Here is a 23810-nt window from a genome sequence, read left to right on the forward strand (position 1 = left end):
GGGAGACCTCCTGGACCACTGAGCAATTAATTCATTTACATTAGGAAGTTTCTCCGTCAGATGCAGGAAAAAAATCTTGTTTTCCTGCTGTGGTTTTGACTTTTGCCCCATCTTCTGTTGCTGTTGTAGGAGGCAAAATAAGGGTCAAGGCCTGGAAACACAAGTGCTTTGACTGAAGCTCCACTTGGCTTCCCAAGCCCAAGCTGGGTTGCACCAGGTTCCCTAGGGTGCAGGCTGTGGGCAACTGCCAGGGACATGTGCCTGCCCACCGGCCTCTGGCCCTCACTGAGTTGGCCAATGGGAAATGACAATTGTGAGGTGGGGACTGCCTGCCCCCATGAGTACCAGGCTGTTGAGGCTGGGCCATCTCCTCCTCACTTCCATTCTGACTGCAGTCTGTGGTTCTGATTCCATACCAGAGGGTAAGAGCAATTCTGTGAAGTTCCAGGCTGGGTGGGGGATGCATGCATAGCCTCTGGCTGGGATCACCCAGGCTCTCCCGTCCGTAGTAGTGTGGGAGTGGATACAGGTGGATACTCTGGTCAGAGCAGCACTGGTGGAGGCAGATATGCACTGGGCTTCTTCCTCAGTTCTCCCACAGCCCCAAGAGAGAAAAGGTTATTTCAGACATTCCTTCTAAGATGCATGGAACCATTCTGAATTTTGCCCAGTTCGCTCTGTAGCAGGATACCTATTGAGAAAAACTTAGGGTCAGTAAGGTGGAAGGGTCTGTCCACAGATGAAGTCCAATTCGATTAAGGGGGATAAGGGAATACATTTCCTCTTAGCTTGACCAGGTAGGGCGAAGGAAGAAGCATATATGAAGGCAGCTTCAGAAAAGTCAAGCTGAGCACTGACTTCAGACTGGAATTAGGAATCCAGCTCTGCCACTTTATTCTATTCAGCAAATATTTACTGAGCAAATTCTATGGGCTAGACAGTGGGTTGGGTTCACAAGATACAATGAGTGTGACATGGTTGTTGTCTATGGATTTGGGGATATATGTAGGTATAGGGATATCTTACAAGGTAATCAAGAGGTTCTAATGAGGCCAGCCATGGTGGCTCACACCTGTAATCCCAGCACTTTGGGAGACTGAGGCGGGCGGATCACCTGAGGTCAGGAGTTCCAGACTAGCCTGACCAACATGGAGAAACCCCGCCTCTACCAAAAATACAAAAATTAGTCGGGCGTGATGGCAGGTGCCTGTAATCCCAGCTTCTCGGGAGGCTGAGGCAGGAGAATTGTCTGAACCTGGGAGGCGGAGGTTGCAGTGAGCCGAGATTGTTGCCACTGCATTCCAGCCTGGGTGACAGAGCGAGACTTTGTGTCAAAAAAAAAAAAAAAAAAAGAAAAAAAAAGAGGCTCTAATGAGATAAAATGAGAAAAGCCTGGCATATAGTGGGAACTTATGAAAAATTGTAATTAAAAAAAACATTTTCTGACAGAAGAAACTGGATCTACCTGGTTTTTCTGAAGCCTAATCCCGCTCGCCCCAGTGAGTGCTGTTTCTGAGGCATCCTGGTTGTTTTGAGCTGTAGATGCTGAAGGTTAGAGTGGGAGGGATTTTAGAGGTTAGGTCTGCCCCTCTTGTGTTAGAGGACATGGATCCCTGGTCTGGAGAGGTTCTGGTTTTTGGATCAAGCCTCACAAGGGGTGGCACCAACTCACTCCTAGGAACTCCGCTAGAAGTAAGGCCAGCTCTGCCTAATTCAGTTGGGGAGATGGGGGTCCCTTTATGCTAGCAGAATATGTCCGAAGGAGCATGATGGTGTCAGCTTTGTTCATGAAGGCCAGTGGTACACAGGGAGCCCAGCAGCTTCCTCAGCAGTTCCTGCTGCCACTCTTCCTTAAGTCTTGAGGAGTCTTTTTTTGGCACGATCTCAGCTCACTGCAACCTCCGCCTCCCAGGTTCAAGCGATTCTCCTGCCTCAGTCTCCCAAGTAGCTGAGACTACAGGCATGCGCCACCACGCCCAGCTAATTTTTGTATTTTTAGTAGAGATGGGGTTCACCATATTGGCCAGGATGGTCTCGATCTCTTGACCTCATGTTCCATCTGCCTCGGCCTCCCAAAGTGCTGGTATTACAGGTGTGAGCCACTGCGCCTGGCCGAGGAGTCTTAAGCTGAGATCACAGCATTGCACTCCAGCCTGGGCAAAAAGAGCAAAACTCCGTCTCAAAAAAAAAAAAAAAAAATAGGCACAAGACTGGGTCCTTGTCTTTTTTTGGGACAGGGTCTCACTCTGTCACCTAGGCTGGAGTGCAGTGGTGCAATCACAGCTCACTGCAGCCTCGATTTCCCAGGCTCAAGTGACCCTCCCATCTTAGCCTCCTGAGTAGCTGGGACTACAGGTGTGTGCAACCATGTCTGGCTAATTTTTAAAAATTTTTTGGAGAGATGAGGTCTCACTATGTTGGCTGGGGGGCCTCAAACTCCTGGGCTCAGCAGTCCTCCCACCACAGCCTCCCAAAAGGCTGGGATTATATCCTTGCTCTTTTTAAGGTGGCTGTAGGGACAAACTTTCCACCTACTCCTTGTCAAGCCAGTGGACCGGTGGTCCCAGACATACGGCTAAAGTCAAGAGGTGATGTCTTTTGGAGAGATATTTTCAATCAGATAATTTCTGATTGAAATTCAATCATGTGGAGAGAGATTTATCCTAAAAATGTGGTGGTGCATGGGATGCTCTGTTTTATTAGTTCCTTGACAGTATGTATGTGTGTGTGTGTGTGCGCACACACTCATTTGGATGGGTGTGTAGGTGTGTGTGGGGGTGGTGCATATGTATGTGGATGTGTGGATGTGGTGCGTGGGTGTGCGCGTGCATAGGTGGAGGTGTGTGTATGGGTGCGGGTATGTGTGTGTGTTCGGCATGGAGATATTGACAGCTCTCCCAGGGCTGAGTGAAGGCTTTCGGGCAAAGCTCCTGGGAGCTAGGCAAAGCTGAGTTGATTCCTGGTTATGCCATTTATTATTGGGTTGCACCGTGTGAAACTGCCAATATTCTACATTTTGACTTTTATTTATTTTTATTTTTATTTTTTTTGAGACAGAGTTTCACACTTGTCACCTAGGCTGGAGTGCAGTGGCGCGATCTCAGCTCACTGCAACCTCTGCCTCATGGATTCAAGTGATTCTCCTGCCTCAGCCTCCCAAGTAGCTGGAATTACAGGCGCCCGCTACCACACCTGACTAATTTTTGTATTTTTGGTAGAGACGGGATTTCACCATGTTGTCCAGGCTGGTCTGAAACTCCTGACATCAGGTAATCCACCCACCTCAGCCTCCCAAAGTGCTGGGATTACAGGCATGAGCCACTGCGCCCGGCCCATTTTGACTTTTAAAAATGGGAGTTTGATATAATTCAATCCAGTGGTTGAATTAGCTAGCATCGTTCCCTCTCCAAGTCTCAGGTTCTCCTACACGTTAGAGTCAAAAGCAGGGCTATGGGAAGATTAAGTAAAATAAATTTTGAAAATACCTTATGAAAATTACACTCCAAAGAACTCGCGCCAGTGTCAGTGTTCTCATGTTCCTCATCTCACATGATCACATTTCGTGGATTAGGAAGCTGAGTCTGAGAAGCTCCGTGTAGTGCTTTTTCGGAGGCACCGTGATGTGACGGAAGGCTCACTGGTTAGGAAGTCAGAACAGAGTCTCTGAGGGATCATTTCCTTAATCTGTCAGTTTCCTCATCTCTGAAGTTGGGCTCATTTCCTTCCTTCATGGAGTTATTGTAAAGATGAAGATAAATAACGTGTAAAATCTAGCATGGGAACTGGCTTCTATAAGGTTCTAATAAGTGCATTCCTACTCCTTCCCCTCAGCCTTCCCATTTGTAAAAGCAAGGCAGGGGTGAGGTGATTTCTGGGGCTCCTTTTGGCTCTCACATTTGAGGATTTTGCATACTTTTTTTTTTTTTTTTTTTTTTTTTTTTTTGAGACAGAGTCTTGCTCTGTCGCCCAGGTTGGAGTGCAGCTCAATGCAAATTCCGCCTCCCAGGCTCAAGCAATTCTTATGTCTCAGCCTCCTGAGTACCTGGGATTACAGGCAGGCGCCACCACCCCCAGCTAATTTTTTTGTATTTTCAGTAGAGACGGGGTTTTGCCATATTGGCCAGTCTGGTCTTGAACTCCTGACTTCATGTGACCCACCCATCTCAGCCTCCCAAAGTGCTGAGATGACAGGTGTGAGCTACTGTGCCTGGCCAATTTTGTGTGCTTTAATGCCCTTTTCTGCTGGAAGAGTTGGCACCAGGTTTGGTGATCTCTTTCCCCCACACAGCTCTGCCTCCTGCCAGTCCCAGAGGGGACCCTGTTCTTGCATTTCACAGGATTCTGCTGTTGCAACTGAAATTCCAGTAGGTCAAAGTGAAATTTCTCATACACTTTAACATGAAGATAAATGATCACAGTATCGCCCTTTAGGATCCTGAGAACATCACGGTCATCCCCTGGTATAATTTTAAAAGCAAATGAATCCATGCCTGTGCGAGGTTTGCCAGGAAAGCCAGTGCAGGAGAAAGCCAGAACAGTGATTTGGACTTCAGATCACACCTCTGCCCTCTTTTACTTGTTATCTTTGGGCAGAAATTACTGAACCTGTTTGGTCCTTGGATTTCTTCTGTGGGAATTGCATCCTACCTCCGGGAGTTGTGTGGTCAAATTGAGGTTAAAGGGGTGATGGCTATATAGCAGTGGTCCACGCACATTTGTTTGCTTCCTTTCTCTTCACTTATGTGTGGAACACTTTATAGATTTATAAAATACTTCTTCAGACTTTCCATCAATCAGTTCTCACAATGCTATTGTGAAATAGGTTAAATGAGGATAGCTATCCCACATTTATAAGCAAACAGCATGAAGTTGAGGAGGTTGGATGGAGACAGGAAGTTCATCCAGAGAGTTAGGTGAAGCCTAGACTAGAAGCCAGGTCACTTGCTTCATAACCTGGAAGTCTTTTTCTTTCTTTTAAATTGGACGGAGTTTTGCTCTTGTTGCACAGGCTGGAGTGCAGTGGCGCGATGTCGGATCACTGCAACTGCCGCCTCCCAGGTTCAAGCAATTCTCCTGCCTCAGCCTCCTGAGTAGCTGGGATTATAGGCATGCAACACCCGCCTGGCTAATTTTGTATTTTTAGTAGAGACAGGGTTTCACCATGTTGGTCAGGCTGGTCTCGAACTCCTGACCTCAGGTGATCCTCCCGCCTTGGCCTCCCAAAGTGCTGGGATTACAGTGGAAGTCTTTTTATGCTACTTTTTTCTTGTATCCCTCACCCCATGGGGTGGCATATTGAAAGGCAGGATGTGTGACCACGATACTTTTCTCCTCCTGGACTATGTCTAAGAGTCTGTTATTGGGTTCTGAAGATCAGAGTTTAATTTCCAGCTCCTTTCTGTGTAGCTCTGGGATCTTGGAAAGCCACTTAACCTTTCTGAAGTCCCCTTTCCTCATCTCTAAAATGCATACACTCATCACTAACATTTACTGAGCACTGACATGTTCCAGACACCATTCTAAGCATTTTACATGGACTACACCATTTGATCTTCCAACAAACAGAACACTGAAATGCATTACAGGTCAGAACAAATGATTTGTGCCTAAGCACCAAGACCATAGAGCCCGTGCTCCCTATTCTACCCTATCCTGTCTCTCAAAATGATTGTGAGAATCGAATGAGACACTAGGTGAGAAAAGGGTTTCATAAATAGCATTTTTAAAATTTTTTAAAGTCCACACAATTTTTAATACAGATAAAATAGATCCCTTTGTTTTATAAAAAGTAACAAAATTTGTTATACAACAACTATGTTATTTATTAATTTTGCCTTTTTGTATGCTGCCAGGAAAGAAATATTAAGAAATCTTAAATTGATTATGGTGAATCAGAAGGTCTGCCTGGACTTTTTATTGCTCTAACTGTACAGCTGATCATACTACCTCAATTTTTTTTATGACGCTTCAAAGGTGCGCTTAGCTTCATCACTCCTTCGTTGCCAAAAGCTTTGTGACCAAAAACAATTAAGCAGATTCCTGAGTCACTAAATGACACATAACCAGAGTTGAGACTTAGGAACTTTTAGTGCCATGCTAAGCCCACAGGGACACAACAAATAGCATTTTACAAAGGCAAAGAATTGTGACACTTGAGATTTAGCTTGTTGATCCATGTAAAAGTTTTCTTTTTAGGCATAATTGAGTTTTAGATCATAGTACTCACTATTACTTAGTAATAATTTTTTTCTGATAGAAATACAGCGTAACAGGCCGGGCGCAGTGGCTCATGCCTGTAATCCCAGCACTTTGGGAGGCCGAGGCGGGCGGATCACTTGAGGTCAGGAGTTTGAGACCAGCCCGGACAACATGGTGAAATCCCATCTCTACTAAAAATACAAAAAATTAGCCAGGTGTGGTTGTGGATGCCTGTGATCCCAGCTACTTGGGAGGGTGAGGCAGGAGCATCAGTTGAACCCAGGAGGCGGAGGTTGCAGTGAGCCAAGATGGTGCCACTGCCCTCCAGCCTGGGCCACAAAGCAAGACTCCACTTCAGAAACAAAAAAAAAAAAAAAAGAGAGAGAAAAGAAGCAAGGAAGGAAGGAAGGAAAGAAGGAAGGAAGGAAGGAAGGGTAACAAGCAAAGTGTAACAATGGCAATATCTAAAAAAATAGATATTTTTATATGTTTGTCGTTTTATATATATGACCCCCACTTTAGAGATGAGGAAACTGAGAGATTAAGGAAATGATCCCCGAGAGACTCTGTTCTGACTTCCAAATCAGTGAGCTTTCCATCGCATCACGGTGCCTCCAAAAGCATGACACGGAGCTTCTCAGACTCAGCTTCCTAATCCACTAAACGGGATTATGTGAGATGAGGAACATGAGAACGCTGACATGGGTGAGGGTTCCTTGGAGTATCATTTTCATGTGGCATTTTCAAAACTTATTTTACCTAATCTTCCCAAAGCCCTGCTTTTGACTCTAATGTGTCTCCTGAGACTTGGAGAGCGCAAGATGCTAGCGACAGAGCAAGACTCCATCTCCAGATAAATAAATAAGTAAAATAAAAAAGAACACAAATAATTCTGAAAATTTTTTTTGAAAATTACGCACGTTTGCACTGACCTTCAATTGTTATTAATTGCTGGTTTCCCACCCAGAATTAAGTTGGAATGCAACTTTCTTTTACAATCAGAGTCCGTTCTGGGTCTTGGAAACTTCTGAGGCTCCTGTGCTCCTCCCACTCTTGTATTTTCGGCACCTCTACCCCGTGCCACTGTCATGGAACCCAGGCTGATCGCACCTATTAGTGGAGAAATCTGTCCATAATACTAAAGTTTGGGGACAAACAATGTTCCCTTAGGGTAGGAGAAAGGGATCTTTATTTTTAACAAAGGGGGAGGAGCCAGAAAACTCCAGAGACCCCTGAGTTTGCCCTCTCTCCAAGGTTTGGGGTAAGCCCCGTCACCCTTTATCTCTGAGGCCTTCACATATTCTGGATTCTCTCCTCCTGTTTCCCAGCAGAAAAGGATGGAGCCTCATAGATTCTTCCCATTTCTGGAGAAAAACATGCATGGAGCTCAAAGTGCTTCTCAGGAGTTTTATTGCCAAATCCATAATAAGAAAGGGCAGAGGTGACAAGCAGTGAGGAAGTTTAAAGATGCGTGAAAGCTGTAAAGTATCAGAACAAGAATTCTCCTAAAATGCAAAAGGGGCTTTGCTGGTCTCCCCTTCGCTTCTCATGTAGCTCACCTCTTTTTTCTTATCTTGAGACTAGTCAAACCTAAGCTGTTACTCATTTTATTTCCAGCAGCTATTGAGAACTCTCTCCTGAATTCTTCAAATTCAGTAGAGGGCGACAAATGTACATATAAATGATGGTAGTGGGTCTTAAATAAAGACTCATGACACCTAAAGGGAGTCTGATTGCACCTGTTTCTGTTGCTGTTTCTGTCTTCTCTCTGTCTGCCATTTCATTCTCAATGGTTACTTTACTTATAAGATCATATTAGAACCTGATATTTGATAAATGATGCATCAGATCTATAGTGAGAGAAAAAATTAATGCAATTAAAGGTGTTGTAACAGCTAGTCTTCAAGTGGGGAGAAATCATTTGAGTACCTTAGGTCATAGCTTACATCAAAACAAAAAATCAGAGCTACATTAAAAAGTGAAATTTTAACTATATATATCAAACAATAGAAAAAAAACAGAAGAAAATTGAATACTTACTAAATCTTAGCATGAATAAGAACTGTTTAACACTTAGAGACAAGGACTGGGCGTGGTGGCTCATGCTTTTAATCCCAGGACTTTGGGAGCCCAAGGCGGGCGGATCACCTGAGGTCAGGAGTTTGAGACTAGCCTGGCCAACATGGTGAAATCCCGTCTCTACTAAAAAATGCAAAAATTAGCTGCGTGTGGTGGTGCATGCCTGTAATCTCAGCTACTTGGGAGGCTAAGGCATGAGAATCGCTTGAACCTGGGAGGTGGAGGCTGTAGTGAGCCGAGATTGTGCCACTGCACTACAGCCTGGGTGACAGAGTGAAACCCTCTCTCAAAAAAAAAAAAAAAAAAAAAAAAGCAAACTAGAGCAGTGAGGTACCATTATTTCTTTTGCTCACTAAACTGACAACACACAAATGTTTTTTATAATACCCAAAGCTGATGAGGGTAGTTAAGGTATGCCCTTTTATACAGACACTAATGTACTACTGGTTGGCGGTATAACATATGCTGCCATGTGGGGATATGTATCAGGAGACTTAAAAATGTACATACCTTTTGGTCCAGTAATTTACTTCTGGGAATCTGTCATAACAGAATAATAATCTTGGGGAAAGCTACATGCCTAAGGATATTTAAAATATTATTTAAAAATCAAAGTATAATTTCTTACAGAATATAAAATAATATTTTAAAATGAAAATATGCTAAAAGTTTGATGAAATATAAATGGTCAAATATATATTGATTATATCCACTTACTAGACTAGCACTCACTCTGAGACGTTAAAAATAGTCATTATAAAAACTAGAAAATGCCAAAGACAAAATAGAGGAATAAAGTTTTACATAAAGTATGATTCCACTATGTTTAAAAATAAACAGAGGCATTCTTGGAGTTGAGTATTGTTTTCTTTTCTGTCATGTCCAAAGAACTATATAACTATTATTTTTAATGAACTATATATGTAATATATACATATAGTTTATATGTATATACAAAATTTATCTCATATATATGATAAAGATGAAAGATGAGTTGGTTGTGCCACGTGAAGAGGGTAGTATAGAGCCCCAGGTAATGGGGCATAGGAGTGGGATTCCAGATACCAGGCCCATGTTTTTGGGGTGAGATTGCCAATCACGGTCTTTCTTCCATCCCTCACAGAGGAGTAGGTTTGTCTTCAACAAACCTTCAGTTGTCCTGAAGACAAACCTAATTCTGGAGACTTCATATAATCTAGAAGAGACAAGCAAACTGATGAAAAATAGTGAATTTTTAAGGTAAAATAAAGTACATGGACGACACTTTGTTTAGAATCAGATTCTTGGGATTAACCACATTAACCCACAGAGGGTCTCAGTGATGCCTCTAATCCAGGATCCTAGGACCTATTTCTCTCTGTGAGATGCTTTCTCCCAACTCCTTGGTGAGAATGGGAAGACTAAGACCTCAGCAATCTGAGGTGGGGGCCTAAGATCCCCCTAAGATCAGGGGCAGAATCTGAGAGGGGATAAAAGTCCCTATACCTGTATTGGGCCCTTTTCTGGGAGGGGGATATCAAAGAATGATTTTGAGACAGGGAGGCTTTTGACTACCTGTACCACTTGAGCTCTTTGCTAGGGCTCCAGAATATATATTTCAAATACATTCCCCCTCCCTCCTTCCTTCCGTCTTCCACTCTTCCTTTTTATCTTCCTTTCTTCTTTTTCTTCCTCCTTCCCTTCCTTTCTCTGGCTCTCTCATGATTTCTTTTCCTCATTATAAAAGTACTTATTTAGTCCCTACTCTGCTATTAGTGTGTTAGTCTTTGTCCCCTGGTACTTGCTGTTTAATGGAGAAATGGGTGAGCAAAACAGAAATTACAGCAGAGTGCAATAATAGAGCTAAGCCAGGTGTATAAATCCATTCTCACACTGCTGTAAAAAACTACTTGAGACTGGGTAATTTATAAAGAAAAGAGGTTTAATTGACTCACAGTTCCACAGGCTGTACAGGAAGCATGGCTGGGGAGGCCTCAGAAAACTTACAGTCATGGTGGAAGAAAGAGTGAAGGGGAAGCAAGCACATCACACAGTGGCAGGAGAGAGAGAGAGAGAGAGAGAGAGAGAGAGAATATAGGGGAAGTGCTATACACTTTCAACCAGATCTTGTGAGAATTCACCTACTATCATGAGAACAGCAAGGGGTAAGTCTGCCTCCATGATTCAGTCACCTCCTACCAGGCCCCATCTCCAACACATGTCGACGTGCTATTTGGGTGGGGACACAGACCCAAACCATATTACCAGGGCACTGGAGAAACACAGAGGGGAAAGAACCAGCCAAGGAGTGAGATGGAGAACAAGGAGGACTTCTTGAAAGAGATGACATCCAAACTGGGTCCTGAAAGCTGAATAGAGATTAGACAGGGGAGGAGGGGCAGCTAAAGATGGCCCAGGCAAACAAAGGGCCAGGGGATATGTTCATGGGATGATGTGTCTCTCGTTGTCTGCTTAACACAAGGTAAGTCTCTCCCTCCCTCTCTCTCTCTTTTTCTCTGTGTGTGTGTGTGTGTGTGTGTGCATGTGTGCAAATGTAACATACCAAATAGTTAAACATGTGCCCCAGGAGAGGGGTAGAGGAAGAAAGAGAATGAGAGAGTAAGAAGGAGGAATAGACACAGAAAATGAGAGAAAAGGGGGGAAAGAAAAAGAAGAAAGGACCCAGAGGAGAGAAGCGGGTTAGCATTGAATGGAGCAATCTGTGTCATCGTACTTGGGAAACCCAAGGATGGATTCTTGGCAAGTCGACTCTTGGAGCTTTCCCTGTGCTTGGTCCTGTGCTCAGATACGGGAAAATTAGAGGAGTGTCAACTGTGCAATCACTGAATTCATAATCTTGGTGAGGAAAGGAGACTACACACAGGGAATAATGCTAAGTATTACAAATTTCAGGGCAGAAAGAGATCAAGGTGGGCTGCAATATTCAGAAAAGTCTTCCTGGAAGAGTTGAATACTGAGAAAGCAGCTCCTAGAAGTAGACACTGCTGAGATGGACGGAGTCCTTTGTAGGTCCCAACTGGGTGTGTGTGTGGGGTCTGTCTCTCCATGGCTGACAGTGCACATGTGGATTCCAGGGCTCAGGATGCTGTTGCTGGGAGCTGTTCTACTGCTATTAGCTCTGCCCGGTCATGACCAGGAAACCACGACTCAAGGGCCCGGAGTCCTGCTTCCCCTGCCCAAGGGGGCCTGCACAGGTTGGATGGCAGGCATCCCAGGGCATCCGGGCCATAATGGGGCCCCAGGCCGTGATGGCAGAGATGGCACCCCTGGCGAGAAGGGTGAGAAAGGAGATCCAGGTAAGAATATTTCTGGCCTCTTTCATCACAGACCTCCTACACTGATATAAACTATATGAAGGCATTCATTATTAACTAAGGCCTAGACACAGGGAGAAAGCAAAGCTTTTTTATGTTAACCATAAGCAACCTGAAGTGATTTGGAGTCGGTCTTCCAAGGATGAGAGTAGATGGTGCCTCTATAACCAAGACTTTGGCTTTGCAGCATCTGCAGCTCCTTTTCCATCCCATTTCCCATCTTCACCCTCATCCCTATTCCCAGTACATTCATATTCTGATTCCTCTTTCTCTCTGTTTAACTTCCATTTCATCCAGTGGCATTCAACCACATTTACTGCACACCCCCTGAAGGGCTCAGTCCTGCCTTTGGGGAACTCTTGATCTAGGTAAGATGTCTAATGTGCAAGGCTCTGTTGGTGGTTACTACAAGAAAGTCTACTCTAAAAATGTCAAACTGAATGTGAACAAGTATTCAAAGTATAGAGCATAGAGAAAGTATACTCACCGTGGACCTGATGAAGAATGAAGGCTTCAAGGAGGAGGCAGAGCTTCAGCTAGGCCTTGAATGATGGGTAGGCAGAATAGAGGAGGAGAGACATCCTAGATGGAGGGGGTAGAATTGCAAAACCAGGGTTGATGGTGCCAGCACATAAAGGGCTGGCAGGGTGGAGGGTCTATGATAGAGACCTACAGGAGATAAAGATAGAGTTGAAATTATTGGATCCTCCGTGTCTGTGGGAGACATAGAAGGAGGAGGTAACACCTCTCTCCTTTTGGGAGCTGTTATTGGTTTCTTGATCTATAAGTCAAGAAGGTTGTGAGTGGGAGCCACAGGGATGGTAATTTAGGCTGTAACCAACCTAGGCAGGAGTTCTGTTCTTTGTAGTCACTGAGGTCTTCTCATTCCTTAGGTCTTATTGGTCCTAAGGGAGACATCGGTGAAACTGGAGTACCCGGGGCTGAAGGTCCCCGAGGCTTTCCGGGAATCCAAGGCAGGAAAGGAGAACCTGGAGAAGGTGCCTATGTATACCGCTCAGCATTCAGTGTGGGATTGGAGACTTACGTTACTGTCCCCAACATGCCCATTCGCTTTACCAAGATCTTCTACAATCAGCAAAACCACTATGATGGCTCCACTGGTAAATTCCACTGCAACATTCCTGGGCTGTACTACTTCGCCTACCACATCACAGTCTATATGAAGGATGTGAAGGTCAGCCTCTTCAAGAAGGACAAGGCTATGCTCTTCACCTATGATCAGTACCAGGAAAATAATGTGGACCAGGCCTCGGGCTCTGTGCTCCTGCATCTGGAGGTGGGCGACCAAGTCTGGCTCCAGGTGTACGGGGAAGGGGAGCGTAATGGACTCTATGCTGATAATGACAATGACTCCACCTTCACAGGCTTTCTTCTCTACCATGACACCAACTGATCACCACTAACTCAGAGCCTCCTCCAGGCCAAACAGCCCCAAAGTCAATTAAAGGCTTTCAGGATGGTTAGGAAGTTGATTATTATTTAGTTGGAGGCCTTTAGATATTATTCATTCATTTACTCATTCATTTATTCATTCATTCATCAAGTAACTTTAAAAAAAATCATATGCTATGTTCCCAGTCCTGGGGAGCTTCACAAACATGACCAGATAACTGACTAGAAAGAAGTAGTTGACAATGCTATTTTGTGCCCATTGTCTCTCCTGATGCTCATATCAATCCTATAAGGCACAGGGAACAAGCATTCTCCTGCTTTTACAGATTTTATCCTGAGGCTGAGAGAGTTAAGTGAATGTCTAAGGTCACACAAGTATTCAGTGACAGTGCTAGAAATCAAACCCAGAGCTGTGGACTTTGTTCACTAGACTGTGCCCTTTTATAGAAGTACATGTTCTCTTTGGAGTGTTGGTAGGTGTCTGTTGCCCACCTCACCTGAGAGCCATTGAATTTGCCTTCCTCATGAATTAAAACCTCCCCCAAGCAGAGCTTCCTCAGAGAAAGTGGTTCTATGATGAAGTCCTGTCTTGGAAGGACTACTACTCAATGGCCCCTGCACTACTCTACTTCCTCTTACCTATGTCCCTTCTCATGCTCTTCCCTCCAACTGGGAAAGCCAACTCCATCTCTAAGTGCTGAACTCATCCCTGTTCCTCAAGGCCACCTGGCCAGGAGCTTCTCTGATGTGATATCCACTTTTTTTTTTTTTTTGAGATGGAGTCTCACTCTGTCATCCAGGCTGGAGTACAGTGACACGACCTCGGCTCACTGCAGCCTCCTTCTCCTGGGTCCAAGCAATTATTGTGCCTCAGCCTCCCGAGTAGCTGAGACTTCAGGTGCATTCCACCACACATGGCTAATTTTTGTATTTTTAGTAGAAATGGGGTTTCGTCATGTTGGCCAGGCTGGTCTCGAACTCCTGGCCTAGGTCCACCCGCCTCGACCTCCCAAAGTGCTGGGATTACAGGCGTGAGCCACCATGCCCAGTTGATATCTCACTTTTTATTTTGCCATGGATGAGAGTCCTGGGTGTGAGGAACACCTCCCACCAGGCTAGAGGCAACTGCCCAGGAAGGACTGTGCTTCCATCACCTCTAAATCCCTTGCAGATCCTTGATAAATGCCTCATGAAGACCAATCTCTTGAATCCCATATCTACCCAGAATTAACTCCATTCCAGTCTCTGCATGTAATCAGTTTTATCCACAGAAACATTTTCATTTTAGGACATCCCTGGTTTTAAGTATCAATCCTTGTTCAGCTGGACAATATGAATCTTTTCCACTGAAGTTAGGGATGACTGTGATTTTCAGAACACTTCAAGAATTTTTCATCAAGAAGGTAGCTTGAGCCTGAAATGCAAAACCCATGGAGGAGTTCTGAAGCCATTGTCTCCTTGAGTACCAACAGGGTCAGGGAAGACTGCGCCTCCTGAATTTATTATTGTTCTTTAAGAATTACAGGTTGAGGTAGTTGATGGTGGTAAACATTCTCTCAGGAGACAATAACTCCAGTGATGTTTTTCAAAGATTTTAGCAAAAACAGAGTAAATAGCATTCTCTATCAATATATAAATTTAAAAAACTATTTTTTGCTTACAGTTTTAAATTCTGAATAATTCTCTCTTATATGTGTATTGCTAATCATTAAGGTATTATTTTTTCCACATATAAAGCTTTGTCTTTTTGTTGTTGTTGTTGTTGTTTTTAAGATGGAGTTTCCCTCTGTTGCCAGGCTAGAGTGCAGTGGCATGATCTCGGCTTACTGCAACCTTTGCCTCCCAGGTTCAAGCGATTCTTCTGCCTCAGCCTCCCGAGTAGCTGGGACCACAGGTGCCCACCACCATGCCAGGCTAATTTTTGTATTTTTAGTAAAGACAGGGTTTCACCATATTGGCCAGGCTGGTCTCGAACTCCTGACCTTGTGATCTGCCCGACTCCACTTTTGTTGTTATTTTTTGAGAAAGATAGATATGAGGTTTAGAGAGGGATGAAGAGGTGAGAGTAAGCCTTGTGTTAGTCAGAACTCTGTGTTGTCAATGTCATTCACAACAGAAAATCCAAAATATTATGCAAACTACTGTAAGCAAGAAAAATAAAGGAAAAATGGAAACATTTATTCCTTTGCATAATAGAAATTACCAGAGTTGTTCTGTCTTTAGATAAGGTTTGAACCAAAGCTCAAAACAATCAAGACCCTTTTCTGTATGTCCTTCTGTTCTGCCTTCTGCAGCGTAGGCTTTACCCTCAGGTGCTACACAGTATAGTTCTAGGGTTTCCCTCCTGATATCAAAAAGACTGTGGCCTGCCCAGCTCTCGTATCCCCATGCCACACCATCTGGCTAAATGGACATCATGTTTTCTGGTGATGCCCAAAGAGGAGAGAGGAAGCTCTCTTTCCCAGATGCCCCAGCAAGTGTAACCTTGCATCTCATTGCTCTGGCTGAGTTGTGTGCCTGTTTCTGACCAATCACTGAGTCAGGAGGATGAAATATTCATATTGACTTAATTGCAGCTTAAGTTAGGGGTATGTAGAGGTATTTTCCCTAAAGCAAAATTGGGACACTGTTATCAGAAATAGGAGAGTGGATGATAGATGCAAAATAATACCTGTCCACAACAAACTCTTAATGCTGTGTTTGAGCTTTCTTGAGTTTCCCAGAGAGACATAGCTGGAAAATTCCTATTGATTTTCTCTAAAATTTCAACAAGTAGCTAAAGTCTGGCCATGCTCACAGTCTCACATCTGGTTGGGGTGGGCTCCTCACAGAACACGCTTTCACAGTTACCCTAAACTCTCTGGGGCAGGGTTATTCGTTTGTGGAACCAGAGGCACAGAGAGAGTCAACTGAGGCCAAAAGAGGCCTGAGAGAAACTGAGGTCAAGATTTCAGGATTAATGGTCCTGTGATGCTTTGAAGTACAATTGTGGATTTGTCCAATTCTCCTTAGTTCTGTCAGCTTTGCTTCATATATTTTAGCGCTCTATTATTAGATATATACACATTTAGTATTATGTCTTCTTGGTGCATTTACTCTCTTATCATTATGTAATGTCCTTCTTTATCTGTGATAATTTTCTGTGTTCTGAAGTCTACTTTGTCTAAAAATAACATACGCACTCAACTTCCTTTTCTTTCTTCCTTCCTTTCTTTCTCTCTCTCTCTTTCCTTCCTTCCTTCCTCCCTTTCTTTCTCTCTCTCTCTCTCTCCCTCTCTCTCTCTCTCTCTTTTTTTGACAGACTCTCGTTCTGTGGCCCAGGCTGGAGTTCAGTGGTGTGATCTTGGCTCACTGCTACCTCTACCATGAGCAATTCTCCTGCCTCAGCCTCCCAAGTAGCTGGAACTACAGGCGCATGCCACTGCGCCCGGCTAATTTTTGTATTTTTCGTAGAGACGGGGTTTCACCACATTAGTCAGGTTGGTTTCAAACTCCTGACTTTGTGATCCACCCGCCTCGGCCTCCCAAAGTGCTGGGATTACAGGCATGAGCCATCACGCCTGGTCAACTTTCTTTTGATTAGTGTTTTCGTGGTATATCTTTTTCCATCATATTACTTTAAATATATCTATATTATTGTATTTAAAATGTGTTTCTTACAGACTGCATGTAGTTGGGTATAATTTTTATCCAGTCTAAAAATATCTGTCTTTTAATTGGTGTTTAGACAATTTATATTTAATAAAATTGTTGAATTTAAGATGGATGACTGTTTTATTTGTTTGCTATTCACCACTTCTGTTTTATTCTCTTTCCAGAATTCTTTTGGATTGTTTAAATATTTCATAATATTTTATCTTAATTTATTTATTGGGTTTTTGCCTATATCTCTGTGGTATTTTTTAGTGGTTGCTTGAGGGATTACAATGTACTTAACTTTTCACAGTGTGCATAGAGTTAATATTTTGCCACTTGCAGTAAACCGTAGAAGGCTTATAATCATATTAGTTCCTCTATCCATTTTCTTTTATGTTGTAGTTGTCATATATATTACATATATATACATTGAAACATTATAGGCAATGTTATGATTTTTGCATTCATCAGTCATATATATATTTTAAAGAATTTAAGAGGAGAAAAATACTTATTCAGATATTCATCATTTCCTTTGTTCTTTATTAATTTCTAATGTTCTGTGTGTCTCTCTGGTGTAATTTCTCCTCAACCCGAAAAACTTTATTGAGCATTTATTTTAAAGCAAGTCTGTTGATGGTGAATTCTCTTAGTTTTTCTTCATCTGAGAATGGCTTCATCTTTTCTACATTCCTGAAATATATTTTTGCTGGATATAGAATTCTGAGTTGACAGTTCTTTCTTCTAGCATTTTATCTTATTTAGTTTATTTTTTTCAGTGCATTAAAGATGTTTCTGTCTTCTGGGACCCATGGTGTGTGTGTGTATATATATATATATATTTTTTTCTCTTTATCTCAAAGGCTCTGTGGTTTCAGATGAGAAACCTGCAGTCATAGTTTTCCCTTATGTGTAATTTATCATTTTTTCTTCCAGCTGCTTTCGAGATGCTTTCTTTACCTCTGATTTTCAATAGTTTGATTATGATGTGTCTGGGTGTTTTCAACTTTCACCTATTTTAGGGTTCATTAAACTTCTTGAATCTATAAATATAGGTCTTTCAGCAAATTTAGGACATTTTCTGCAGACATTTTTTATTTTTATTTTTGAGATTAGAGTGTTGCTATGTTGCCCAGGCTGGTCTCAAACTTCTGGGCTCAAGTAATCCTCCTGCCTTGGCTTCCCAAAGTGCTGAGATTATAGGTCTGAGCCACTGGATTTTCTCGCCCTCAGAACTGTGAGCCAACAAATTTCTGTTCTTTATAAATTGCCCAGTCTGTGGTATTCTGCTATAGCAGCACAAAATGGGCTAAGATACAGGGCCGACCAGATTCCTCCAGGAATACGAATTAGGATGGATGTAAAACATGCAGATTCAGGACTCATGGGTCCTTCTGCCCTGCAGTGTAGAACAAGAAGAGGCCCAGCTGTGAGAAAGGTAGAGGCTTTGAGAGAAACAGAATTGAAAGTCAAAGAGAGAGAGAGAGAGAGAGATCTTGGATGCTTTCTACTTTTTGGTTCAGTCCTTCCTGAGATTTAACTGTATCCCAACCCACGGGGGCCGTAAGACACCAGTTCCTGTATTTTTATGCCATCTCTCCTTTTAATGTGAGTTAGCTTGAATGTATTTATTTTATGTACATCTAGAAAGTACACAGGGGGCTGAGCGCAGTGGCTCATGCCTGTAATCCCAGTACTTTGGGAGACCGAGGTGGGCAGATCACTTGAGGTCAGGAGTTCGAGACCTGCCTGACCAACATGGTGAAACCAAAAATACAAAAATCAGCTGGTTTTGGTGGCATGCACCTGTAATCCCAGCTACTTGAGAGGCTGAGGCAGGAGAATCTACCTGACCTGGGAGACAGAGGTTGCAGTGAGCCAAGATAGTGCCACTGCACTCCGGCCTGGGCAACAGAGAAAGACTCTGCCTCAAAAAAATAAGTAAATAAAAATAAAAAGTACACAGGGTTGGAAATTAAACTGTGATTGTGCCCAGGCACCAAGCTCAGGCTCAGTTAGGGAGAAGACTTGGCAACAGGATAATAGAGTCAAGTCATTAGGCACCCATAAGATTAAACCTAAAACCCTAGCTTCACTTACATGTATTTTATTAGCAATTAACCTCCTAGCTTAGAAATTCCTTGTGGACAGAGACTTTGTATTTCATCTTTGAATTCTTTACAAAGATCATTGATTTATTCAGTAAATATTTATTGTCTATTTTATACTGGGTACATCATAATCTTAAAAATAGAAATAATATAATTATCATTTTGAAGTAGCTGCTTGAAATACATTATTTTATTTACTCTTTACAACATTCTGTACATTAAATATCATTGACCCCATTGTTAGATAAGAAAACTGAAGCTTAGAGAAGATAATTAACTGGCTCAAAACTGCAGCTAGTAAATTGTAGAGCAAAGATTCATAGCCAGAGCTGCCTGACACCAAAAGCTATGCTGTTATGAAAAATAAACCCCAATTTCATTGGACTTTTTTTCTTTATATTTCAGGACATTGGGGGATAGAGTTATACAACCTGTAGCCTTAATGTTAGCAATCCTGTAAATACCGGTAATGGAAGAACTTGCCTTTGTAAAATGAGTCATTCAATTTGTTATGTGGCAGAAAGTCCGGTTGTTTAAAGAAAATATGATGAAATGTCTCACTCATCTTTCACGTGGGCAAGTTCTGAGGACTGCACTGAGGTTCTTTGTAGTGTGGTGCAAGAAAATAAGGGCCTTCCAAAATAGTTTGTTCATGCCAGCTGAAATAGGTTAAGTCAATGCTCAACCTTTCTTTATTTAAAAAATTCTATAACTTAAGGCCAGGCATGGTGGCTCATGCCTGTAATCCCAGCACTTTGGGAGGCCGAGGCCAATGGACTACCTGAGATCAGGAGTTTGAGACCAGCCTGGGCAACGTGGTGAAATCCCGTCTCTACTAAAAACACAAAAACTAGCCGGGCATGGTGGCTGGCGCCTGTAATCCCAGCTACTCAGGAGGCTGAGGCAAGAGAATCGCTTGAACCCGGGAGGTGGAGGTTGCAATGAGCCAAGATCACACCACTGCACTCCAGCCTGGTTGACAAGAGTGACACTCCGTCTCAAAACAAAACAAAACAAAACAAACAAAAAAAACTATAACTTAAAGATAGAATGTTATTTCCCTGGTATGATAAAGAATAACAAATTGTAAATAATATCCAACATTATAATTAATAGCAAAACACTAAATAAATCCCCATTAAAATTGGTACAAAACAAGGATGCTTGCTTTCACCATTCTAACTTTAACAATGTTCTGGGAAATTCCGTTGATTTGTCCTCTTATCTTTGAACTTCCTCTTGTTTTATTTTATTCATGTTCTTATCACAGTCTTCCAAAAACAGGAATTCATGGAGAGTTTTGTGGGTTTTTCTAAATTTTGGTATATATATACATATATATAGCAAATATAGATAATATATGTATAGCAAATATATTTATATATATATATATTACATATATATATATTTCCCAGACTGGGTTCTTGGCATGCTGTTCATTTCTTCTTCTTGTTGCTTTTCTGTAGTATACCTGGCTGATCCAGCTTGCTTGTGTTGAACGTGGGTCTTTCTAGACTTTGTTTGCTCTGATACAGTGAGCATGACTGCCATCTCTGATACTTGCATGTCTCACCTCCCAGCCACAGAGCAAGAGCTGAAATCTCATTTTCTTTCCACTTTTCTGAGACGGAGGGAAGAGAGAATAGAAGCAGACTCTGGAGATTGTGCAGCCTTTGTTGGGTAACCTGGCTTTTACTCTCTCTTCTGAAATGCTGTTAAATGTTTGGTACCACAAATTAACCCATCTCGTTGGCCATGCATCCTATTCCCACGGTGGAATACCTCTAGGTCCACAGGTTCCTAGTAACCCCTAGGAACCATCAGCTCTTCCACAGAGATCTTGAGATACTCTAGTTTGTACTCTGACAGGAGTCTGTACTCTGACAGGTTTTTTCTAGACTTTTCCTTGGGATACTTACTTACCTGTTGGGTCTTCTTTGCCCCAGGTTGAGGAGAACTCACAGGAATTTGTCCAATCCTCTTCTTTTTAGTATAGTCTTGGTGGGTGGGAGGCTACAGTGATATTAGAAGCCTTGCCATGCTCTGGCAGAATCTTTTGTTTCCTTCCTCAATAGCCATGTTTTGAAGTCTGTGACTTGTCATTACACCCTTTTCTTATATTTTGCTTCTGGTGAATTTTCAGGGGTGTTAATGTTTTTCTTTTTTGATGGTCATTTGAAAGAGCACACAGGTGAGACTGTATAAGAATTTTTAAAAACAGTAATTTAGGTGGGATAGGCAGCTAGCCTTGCTAGGTACTGAAAACATACTACAAAATCATAGCAGTTAAAAGAGTATCCTGGGTCAGGCGCGGTGGCTCAAGCCTGTAATTTCAGCACTTAGGGAGGCCGAGGTGGGTGGATCACTTGAAGTCAGGAGTTCGAGACCAGCCTGGCCAACATGGTGAAACCCTGTCTCTACTAAAAACACAAAAATTAGCCGGGCTTGGTGGACATGCCTGTAGTCCCAGCTACTCAGGAGGCCGAGGCAGGACAATTGCTTGAACCTGGGAAGTGGAGGCTGCAGTGAACTGAGAATGTGCTGCCGCACTCCAGTCTGAGCAACAGAGTGAGACTCTATTTCAAACCCCCACCGCCCTCCCCCAAAACAGAGTATCCCTAGCATAAGAATAGACAGACAGGTTAATGAAAGATAAGAGTGACCAGAATTAGACCTTAAGATATGTGGAACTTTAATATGTCATAAAAGATTTATGCACTTTAGTTATTTAGAAAAAAAGGAACACTCTTGGCCTCTTCCTCATATATACTTGAAAAATATTGCAAATAGATCAAGTAGTTAAATTAAGGGTGAAAAATGAACCCATAAAAAACCACTCTAAAAGTATATAAAAATGGCTACTAAGTCTCTAGATCAGAGGGGAGACCTTCTAAGTTTAAAATAAGAGAAGAAGCAAAAGAAGAAACATAAATAGATGTGACGACATAAAACTTTAAATTTCAAGGCTTTATGAAAAATGGCCAAAATTACAAGGCAATCAGCAAACCTGAATGCGGGAGGTACTAAAAATTCCTTGACCAGGGGAGTCCTTTGACACAGGGTTTTGTTTGTTTGTTTGTTTGTTTTTGTGACGGTGTTAAGGATAAGAAAGGAACAAGACAAGCAAGCAAGGTGAGGCTTGCCCTAGGTCAACCTCTAGTGTTCATGGAGAGGAAGCTGTAAATTATGAGGACTAGGTTCAGGAGTGGTTGCTAGGGAGGAGGTAGCCTGTGGCTGAGCTGGGAAAAGTTGCAGCAGAACCACTGCCCTTACAAGAGGTAAGTGCAAGTCACTTGGGGTGACCTAAGACAGAACTTCTTTTTTTTTTTTTTTTTTTTGAGGTGGAGTCTTGCTCTGTTGCCCAGGCTCGAGTGCAGTGGCACAATTTCGGCCTCCTGGGTTCACGCCATTCTCCTGCCTCAGCCTCCCGAGTAGCTGGGACTACAGGCGCCCGCCACCACACCCGGCTAACTTTTTGTGTTTTTAGTAGAGACAGGGTTTCACCGTGTTAGCCAGGATGGTCTCGATCACCTGACCTCGTGATCCACCCGCCTCGGCCTCCCAAAGTGCTGTGATTGCAGGCGTGAGCCACCACGCCTGGCCTAAGACAGAACTTTTGCTTTTCCATTATTCTTTTTTTTTTTTTTGAGATGGAGTTTCGCTCCTGTCGCCCAGGGTGGAGTGCAATGGTGCGATCTCGGTTCACTGCAACCTCTGCCTCCCAGGATCAAGTGAGTCTCCTGCCTCAGCCTCCTGAGTAGCTGGGATTACAGGTGCCCACCACCACACCTGGCCAATTTTATATTTTCAGTAGAGACAGGGTTTCTCCAGGTTAGCCAGGCTGGTCTTGAACTCCTGACCTCAGGTGATCCGCCCACCTCGGCCTACCAAAATGCTGGGATTACAGGCGTGAGCCACCGCAGGGGCCTGTCCTTTTTTTTTTTGAGATGCAGTCTCGCTCTGTTGCCCAGGCTACAGTGCAGTGGCATGATCTCGGCTCACTGCAACATCCACTTTCTGGGTTCAAGCGATTTTCCTGCCTCAGCCTCCCAAGTAGCTGGGACTACAGGCATGTGCCACCACGCTCGGCTAATTTTTGTATTTTTAGTAGAGACAGGGTTTCACCGTGCTGGCCAGGCTGGTCTCGAACTCCTGACCTCAGTTGATCCCCCTACTTTGGCCTCCCAAAGTGTTGGGATTACAGGCATGAGCCACCACGCCCGGTCCCATTATTCTTCTTAGACAAAACAAATCCTTTCAAAGGAATGGTAAACTTGGGTTACACAATATATTTGTTAAAAAATTGGAATCTCATGCCTGTAATCCCAGCGCTTTGGGAGGTGGGAGGATCTCTTGAGTTCAGGAGTTTGACACCAGTCTGGGCGAAACAGGGAGACCTCGTCTCTACAAAGTTTTTTTTAAAAGTTGGAATCATCCTGAACATCTATTGTTTGGCCCGCCTTTTCAAATGATTTGAATGCTTTTCTACACCACAAAATATAATTTTCAAATGTGATGTCTTTCAAATGTGATTTGTATGTGGATGCATAATGTTTCCTTATATGGATGTCACTGTCATTTATTTGAGCAATGTTTATGCCTAGAAATGAGACTTGTTGGCAATGTGTGTATAGTTGGAGCAAAATGTCTGAGTACTTTGAAAAATGGTGTCAGAGCCCAAATGACTTGGACATCTCCACTCTGAGCCAACTGGCTCAGTGTTAGTCACAACTGGAAAAGGGAGATGGAGAGAATGCCTCACAGACTCATGAATGTGTTTGTATGATGTTATTAACAGAGTAAATTATAAAATCCAGACCTACAAAAGCTCAACTATTTCGTATAATTAGAGCTTGTAGAAAACTTCCTTAATATTCCACTGCTGCACGCACACATCTGTTAACTGGCTGAGGTTTGGCAAAGGCAAATCAGTGTTAAGAGTTGAAGTAGCAGCTCTTTCTCAGATTCACACATTCCTTTTCACTTATTGGAAACAAGATATTATCTGACTCCTAGTGTTGCTTACTTGGCAGGCACCTTTCAGTAAATATGAATACAT

General features: G+C 42.9%; 1 protein-coding gene and 1 long non-coding RNA gene across 3 annotated transcripts; one reads left to right on the top strand and one right to left on the bottom strand.

Moving 5' to 3' along the window:
- Positions 1-382: 382 nt before the first annotated feature.
- Positions 383-14078, top strand: ADIPOQ (adiponectin, C1Q and collagen domain containing). Of its 2 annotated transcripts, XM_063703544.1 has the most exons (4): positions 383-422; positions 3219-3269; positions 11352-11573; positions 12485-14078. In XM_063703544.1, exons 3-4 carry the CDS (start codon positions 11360-11362, stop codon positions 13003-13005), a joined length of 735 nt encoding a protein of 244 aa, XP_063559614.1. In that variant the 5' UTR covers positions 383-422; positions 3219-3269; positions 11352-11359; the 3' UTR covers positions 13006-14078. The 2 variants fall into 2 exon arrangements, with proteins under 2 accessions (XP_063559614.1, XP_018878674.3); XM_019023129.4 differs by lacking the exons at positions 383-422; positions 3219-3269 and having other exon boundaries at positions 11327-11573.
- LOC109026159 (uncharacterized) lies at positions 10181-19668 on the bottom strand. Its single transcript, XR_002005110.4, has 4 exons — positions 19533-19668; positions 12434-14418; positions 12079-12173; positions 10181-11543 (listed from the first exon to the last, which is right to left on the bottom strand). It is a non-coding gene; the product is annotated as an uncharacterized lncRNA (long non-coding RNA).
- Positions 19669-23810: the final 4142 nt, after the last annotated feature.

This window comes from Gorilla gorilla, chromosome 2, assembly GCF_029281585.2.
Source record: "Gorilla gorilla gorilla isolate KB3781 chromosome 2, NHGRI_mGorGor1-v2.1_pri, whole genome shotgun sequence".
In the NCBI taxonomy this organism is placed as follows: Eukaryota; Metazoa; Chordata; class Mammalia; order Primates; family Hominidae; genus Gorilla; species Gorilla gorilla.